The 8006-nt window shown below is 38.1% G+C and overlaps 1 protein-coding gene across 3 annotated transcripts in view; it reads right to left on the bottom strand.

Moving 5' to 3' along the window:
* Window positions 1-1637: 1637 nt before the first annotated feature.
* LRRC31 (leucine rich repeat containing 31) overlaps window positions 1638-8006 on the bottom strand; it is a 30735-nt gene continuing 24366 nt past the window's right edge. For 2 of the 3 annotated variants that reach the window (XM_010388339.2, XM_010389071.2), the window contains one exon: window positions 1638-1994. In XM_010388339.2, coding sequence (XP_010386641.2) covers window positions 1663-1994 — 332 coding nt within the window. In that variant the 3' untranslated portion in view covers window positions 1638-1662. Of the gene's footprint in view, window positions 2013-8006 lie in introns of all 3 variants that reach the window. The other variant, XM_010352498.2, reaches the window with a different exon arrangement.

Genomic DNA, 8006 nt, shown 5'->3' with positions numbered 1-8006 from the left:
CCTGTTCTCCAGATTCATAATTGTGTCATTTTAGGAATGTCACATAAATGGAAACATATAGTATGTAACTGGGATTGGCTTTTTTATTCAGCATAATCCACTTGAAGTCTATCCAACTGGGGCGTGGATCAGTGGTTTGTTCCTTTCTGTTGCTGAAGGAGTATTTCATAGTCCCACAGTTTGTTTAACCTTTCACTCATCATTTCCAGTTTTTTTGCTATTGTGAACAAAGCTGCTATGAACATTCATGCATAGGTTTTTACATATGCATAGATACTCATGGAATTCCTGGGAATGCTTATGGTATTCATGGTATTCTTTCATACGATGTAACCCAAAATATCCCCTTTACAGCATTCAAAACCTCCTCATCCTGAAAACGTTTTAATTTGGAATAGTGTTGATTTTAAATTTGCATGTCTTTCAGGCAGTGATTGCAATACTAATTATTAGTGTAGTAAGAAGAAAGCAAAACATAATTTGACTAGAGCAGGTCAGAATAGAAATGTGTATACAAACCTCTCTGCCATGCAATGACTTTCATGCTCCAGTAAAAGAAAATCAAAGATTTCAAAAATAGTTTAGAGCAACATGAAAACTGTCATTAATGAACTAAATTAGTTTTATGAGCCAATTCCATTTCAAAGAAATGCCTGGAGGCAATATGTTAACAATTTTTTTAAACAGTAAAAAGAAGTTTTAATGTATTTTAACAAGATGTGTTTTTCACAGTGAGTTTTAAATTTTCAAACACTTTTTACTAAGATTTATATGTCAGTGACTATCATTATTGTTCTGGTTTGTATCTGAGATAAAAGGCACCAGAACATAAAATAATAAACCATAGGCCGGGCGCGGTGGCTCAAGCCTGTAATCCCAGCACTTTGGGAGGCCGAGACGGGTGGATCACAAGGTCAGGAGATCGAGACCACCCTGGCTAACACGGTGAAACCCCGTCTCTACTAAAGAATACCAAAAACTAGCCAGGCGACGAGGCAGGGCGCCTGTAGTCCCAGCTACTTGGGAGACAGAGGCAGGAGAATGGCGTAAACCCGGGAGGCGGAGCTTGCAGTGAGCTGAGATCCGGCCACCGCACTCCAGCCTGGGCGACAGAGCCAGACTCCGTCTCAAAAAAAAAAAAAAAAAAAAAAAAAAAAAAAAAAAAAAAAAAAACCATAGAAGGGTATGCTTTCTGATAAAAACCTACATAGACCACATTAAGATACATATAGTGATAGTAATGATACATGAAACTCTTAGACAGCTAGTGCCTTTCACATTAGAATCACACACACACACTCACACACACCTTTATATTTAGAACATTTAACTTGTAGGAAAAGAAGAGGCACAACATTTCTGGGCAAGAGAAAAGCAGTTGCAGTACCAGAATCTAAACGCTTTTGGCAAGGCTTCTAAACAGTAAATGAACTAATTATATATCCAAAACAAATCCATTGAAAAATGCCATCTTTGTTTCATGAGACAGAGAATAATGGCATGCTTATATTAGATATTATATACATATATTTACAAAGCTCTTGTAATATAAGTCCCATTAAACGGCCCAGAAGTTGATATTCAGTTCATGACACTGGAATTCGTTCATGTTCTTTTCCTTTGGAGAATGGTTTGTAGCTTAGCAGGATGTGGGAAGTCAGCTTACTGAAACCCGCCATGGTCAAAGTGAATGCTCCTTTTTTTATCTTGGTCAAAGCATTCTAGTTCTTCCTCCTGTGAAGCTGGGAGTATCCATCTTTTCATTCCTATCTCTGTGATCTGAGGAAGTTTGGTCACAGCACATAACAAGTGTCTAAACCATTGTCCACAATCTCGAAAATTTGATGGTCGAAGGCTAATATCCAGCTCGATTAACTCTTTGAGGAACCGCACGTTTTGGCAGAACATGGTCCACCCTGCATCACAGATGCTGTCATTGTAGCTCAGGTCCAGCTTTCGCAGTTTGGCCAGATGACCCGTCTGTATGACCGATGCTGGAAAACAAAATCACTCTAAATGCTAACATACAAGAATACCGTCTGCCATGGCTATTCCCATTTCCCATAACACTATCTCCAGGACTAGTAATGACAAGATTAGTAATTAGTAATGATTTGTTATTAGCAGCTTTATTCAGGACATCTGAAATTGGTAACAGATTTCCTCTCTGTACATCCCATCTACAGCTTTTTAAATTTCTTTTTCCAAATCCCAATCCAATAATTTTTTTTGTCAAGTTCCTGCTCTCTGCTCCACTGGAGTCCCAGCTCTTCCTACAGTCTTTCTCTAATTAAATATAAAGAGTGATGGCTCATTGGCTTTAACTAAGGACCATTTGTAAATAATCGTCTTGCTGCTTATACTGTTTAATTGTTCATTGTTCATTCATTCAGTCATTCTTCATCCAGCAATTATTTAAATGAGCACTTTCCATATGCAGAACATACCTGGATAATTTCCAATTCACCTTAGAGACCCCAATACACATGACAGTTTTCCCTATATGGGTACTACCTACAATGGCACTTAAAAATGATGACTAATGTACAATCTGAGCTATTTGATCAGAAAATAAATAAGTTGATGAAATAAAGACTTCTGTAAGAGGAGGCAGGAGAGATAACCAAGGCAAATAGAACATGCTTCCCTTTTCAACCAAACCCAGGAATGGATTGCAGAGATCAGGTGAGTTGTGTAGAATCTTGGAGATGAAAGGGATCTTGGAAGTCTCCTTATCCAACCTCCTAATAAATGATCAGAGAGAAATCCTTTTCACAGCCTCTCTACTGATGATCACCACAATTCTGCCTGAACCGTTCTTTCAAGTTTGCCTCAGCATTACAGAGCAGCTCCTAGCAGGAGGAAGCCCTCCCACAGGGCCCCAATCTATCTTCTGGTGTCTTTCACCCCGTGCCCCCATCGGTCAGCTGAAACATTCAGCTCCTTCTTCCTCATGTCAGCCCTGCAGTGTTAGACAACAGCCAGGTCTCCCTCAAACTTTATCCCTCTAGGACTGAACATGCCCTGGTCTTTCAGTCTTTCCTCACACACATGGCTTTCCAATCAAGGAGGATGTTCCAACTCCATCACTTTCACTTGCCTACAGTTTCATTCCACAGTGAATTTGAGAGCTCAGCCACCCGTGCACACAGCAGCTGCACTCTGTCTCTAGGTGTCCATGTCAATGTGTGTCTCTCTTCCTTCCTGTCTTGCAACATTACTCACAATATTCTTGAGACCTAACTAAGTGTTAAAGACAATGTGCATGCTTTTTCTCTTTCATCCTATTTTACTATTTTAGATTTATTACATTTTTTAAAATCTAGATAGTGGAAACATAGGCCATAGATATACTCTTTATAGTTTACTATGTGAAAAAATAAATGCCATTAATTATTTTTAAAATGTGCATAAGCTAGTGATTAACAAATTTTTAATGTTTCTATTAGAAAAAATATAAAAGTGGCAATTGCTAAAACGACATATAGTAATACTTGTTTTTTGTTGCTGTTATTGTTTTTGTTTTTTGAGATAGAGTCTGCTCTTTGCCCAGGCTGGAATGCAATGGTGCAATCTCAGCTCACTGCAACCTCCAACTCCAAGTTCAAGCAATCCTCCTGCCTCAGCCTTCCAAGTAGCTGGGATTACAGGCACCCGCCACTATGCCCAGCTAATTTTTTTACTTTTATTACAGACAGGGTTTCGCCATGTTGGCCAGGCTGGTCTCAAACTCCTGACCTCAGGTGATCCACCCACCTCGTCCTCCCAAAGTGCTGGTATTACAGGTGTGAGCCACCACGCCTGATCTGTAAAATATACCCTGATGAAATGTAAAAGTATAAATTTGACCTGAGAAAAAACTGTCAGTAGAGATTAAAATATATATATACAATGGCTGAAGACATGGCAGATAAAATTTGATGCAGACAAAAAAAAAAAGACCTAATTGAGGCCTGGTGTGGTGGCTCACGCCTATAATCCCACCACTTTGGGAGGCCAAAACGGGCGGATCACGAAGTCAGGAGATCAAGACCATCCCGGCTAACACGGTGAAACCCTGTCTCTACTAAAAATACACACACACACAAAAATTAGCCAGGCATAGTGGTGGGCACCTGTAGTCCCAGCTACTTGGGAGGTTAAGGCAGGAGAATGGCTTGAACCCGGGAGGCGGAGCTTGCAGTGAGCCAAGACTGCGCCACTGCACTCCAGCCTGGGTGACAGAGCGAGACTCCGTCTCAAGAAAAAAAAAAAAAACCTAATTGAAGAAGCAAATTTTAATTATAAACATTAAATAAAATAACTTAAATATATTTAATGGTGTCTAATTCAGAAAAATAAATAAATAAAAATCAAAAGCTTATTTTTTAGAAGACTCACAACATCAATAAACCCTTGTGATAGTCAGAATTCTAAATAGCCACCTTAAGGTTTCCATTGTGTTCCCAGGACTGAATGTGATAGATTTTGCTCCCAAGATTAGCTTAGGCTATATGGCACACCCGACTTTAAGAAAGGGAGACTATTCATATGGAGTTAACCTAATCACAGGAGCCCTTTGAAAGCAGAGAGAATTTCCTCCTACCGGTGGCAGAAGAGGAAGGAAGTTACAGAAGTCAGAGAGATTTAAAGTGTGAGAGGCACGGACAATCCACTCCAGGCTTGCAAATGAGGGGCCATGTATCAAGGAATGTGGCTGGCCTCTAGTAGCTGAAAACAGCCCCCAGCTGAGAATTAGCAAGAAAAGAGGACCCTCAGTCCTACAGCTGCAAGGTCCTAGACTCTGACAACAAAAATGAGCTTGAAAGTGGATTTATTCCTAGAGTCTTCACATGAGAACTCAGCCTGGCTGACACCTTGATTTCAGTGTTGTAATACCCTACACAGAGAACGAACACAAGCTGTGCCAGACTTCTTACCTACAGAACTGTGAGCCGGGTGAGGGATGAGAAATTACTTCCCACATTACTCATTCGGGTGATGGTTACATCAGCACCTCAGACTTCACCACTACAATATACCCATGGAACAAAACTGCACTGGTGCCCCTTACATTTATATAAGCTTTTAAAAAGAACTGTGAACAAATACATGGATATTGTTTTAATCCACAAATTAACATGTTACACAGCAACAGAAAACTAATACCTTTGGTCACACTAGCCAAGAACAAAGAGATAGAAACACAACTTATCAATATCAGGAATGAGACAGGAAGTATCACAATGGGCAGTAAAAGGATAATAAGGAAACAACTTTAATTCCATAAATTCAACAACCTAATGAAATGGGCCAATTCCTTAAAAGACACTATCAAAACTTAAAGAAGAAATAGACAACTGGAATAGTCCTAGCTCTATTTTTTTTCTATCTCTATTTTTTAAATTGAATTGGTAATTTAAAATATCCCACAAAGAAAATTCCAAGTTTAGATGGCTTCAGTGGTGAATTCTGTGAAACAGTTGAGGAAGAAATAATACCAATTTTATCCAATCTTTCTGGAAAATAAAAGAGGAAGGAACACTTCCCAACTCATTGTATGAGGCTATCTATACCCTCATAACAAAGCCAAAGACATTATAAGAAAACCAGTAGGCTGTTATCCCTTGTGAACACAGGCACAAATATCCTCAAAAAAAATTAGCAAATAACATCCAATGCTATATAAGCAAGATAATACATAATGATCATGACCAGGCTGATTTAACATTTAAAAATCAGTTAATATTATTAATTATTATTAATATTATTATTCATGATATTAATGAACTATAAAGTTTTTTAAATGCTCATCTCAATAGATGCAGAAAAATAATCTGACAAAATTCATTACAAGAACTCTTAGCAAATTAGGATTCTTTAGCCTGATAAAGGGTAGCTACAAAAAAACCTATAGCTAGCGTCATACTTAATAGTGAAAAATGGAACGCTTTCCCCCTCAGCTTAGGGAACTAAGAGTGGAAGCAAGGCAAGAATGTCTGCTCTCATCTCGTTCAACATCTATTGGAAATCCTAGCCAGCTAAATAACCAAGAAAAAGAAATAAAAGATATGCAGTGGAGGTAAAGACATAAAACTGTCTCTAGACTGGGTGCGGTGGTTTCATGTCTGTAATCCCAGCACTTTGGGAGGCCGAGGCGGGCAGATCACGAGGTCAGGAGATCGAGACCATCCTGGCCAACATGGTGAAACCCCGTCTCTACTAAAAATACAAAAACTAGCTGGGGGTGGTGGCGAGTGTCTGTAGTCCCAGTTACTCAGGAAGCTGAGGCAGGAGAATCACTTGAACTCAAGAGTCGGAAGTTGTGGTGAGCTGAGATGGCGCCACTGTACCCCAGCCTGGCAACAGAATGAGACTCCATCTCAAAAAAAAAAAAAAGCTGTCTGTAATCATAGATATGACTGTCTATATAGAAAATACTACAGAATCTACCAAAAATATCCTACAGCTAACAAATGAGTTTAGCAAGGTTGCAGTAAAATGTCAATATACAAAAATCAATTGTATATCCACATACTAGCAATAACATTGGGAATCTAAAATTAAACAGTATCTTTTGTAAGAGCACAAAAATTAAATACTCAGATACAAATTTAACAAAATATAAAAACTATAAAACACCAGTGAAAGAAATCAAAGAGTACTTAAATACAGAGATAGACTGTGTTCATGGATTGGAATACTCAATATTGTTAAGATGTCATTTCTCCCTGAATTGATCTATAAATTCAATGTAATCCCAATCAAATTTCCAGATGGATTTTTAAAATAGCTATTGACAATCTGATGCTAGCTGTATATGGAAATGCCAAGTAACTAGAATAACCAAAACAATTTTGAAAAAGAACAAAGAAATACTACTTCATTTCAAGACTTACTATAAAGTTTCAGCAATCAAAACAGCATGATATTGGTAAAATAAGAGACACAGAGATCAATGGAACAGAGTTGAGAGACCAGAAGTAGGCCATCACAAATATGGCCAATTGATTTTTGACAAAAATATAAAGGCAAATCAATGGAGAATGGATAGTCTTTTCAACTAATGGCACTCCAATAATTGGACAGTGACATGCAGACACATTAATCTCTACCCATACTTCATACCTTGTATAAAAATTAACTCAAAATAGATAATAGGTCAAAATATAAAAGGCAAATACAAAGCTTCAAGAAAAAATATGGAAAAAATTTTTGAGAAATTAGATTTGCAAAACACTCTAAGACACAATACAAAAAATTCATCAGATTAACAAATTGATAGATCTTTATTAAAACTGAAAGCTTTACTCTGCAAAAAAACACTATTAAGAGAATGAAAAAGCCAGTGGGACAGACCCAGAAAAAATAATAGCAAATTATATTTCTGATAAAGGACTTACTTGTATTCAGAAAAATCTAAAAAGCTCTCCAAACTCATCAACAAGAAAACAAACAATCCAATTTTTAAAATTAGGCAAGAGATTTAGAACAGACATTTCACCAAAGGAGCTAAGAAATGAAAATACACACATAAAAAGATGTTTGACATCACTGGTCATTAGGGAAATGCAAATTAAAATCGCAATGTTTTGTTCCATCTTCTAATTACAATCATTTTTGCTATAACACTTGTTTTGAAAACACAAGTTTATTTCAATGAGACTGAAATGTCAGGAAACAATTTGAGCATAATGCAAATTTCTTATTTGCATTATGCACAATTTGTCCACAGGAAACACTAGGTGAACATATAAGACTGTCCCCAGCTGAATTGAGCTGCATATAGAAATAAACAGCCTGGACATGGTGGCTCACACCTGTAATCCCAGCACTTTGGGAGGCCAAGGCAGGTGGATCACCTGAAGTCAGGAGTTCGAGACCAGCCTGGCTAACATGGTGAAACCCCGTGTCTACCAAAAACACAAAAATTAGCCAGGCGTGGTGGTAGGCGCCTGTAATCCCAGCTACTCGGGAGCCTGAGTCAGGAGAATGTCTTGAATCTGGCAGGTGGAGGTTGCAGTGAG

Source organism: Rhinopithecus roxellana, chromosome 1 (genome assembly GCF_007565055.1).
Source record: "Rhinopithecus roxellana isolate Shanxi Qingling chromosome 1, ASM756505v1, whole genome shotgun sequence".
Lineage (NCBI taxonomy): Eukaryota > Metazoa > Chordata > Mammalia > Primates > Cercopithecidae > Rhinopithecus > Rhinopithecus roxellana.
This window is presented reverse-complemented; position numbering and strand designations above follow the sequence as displayed.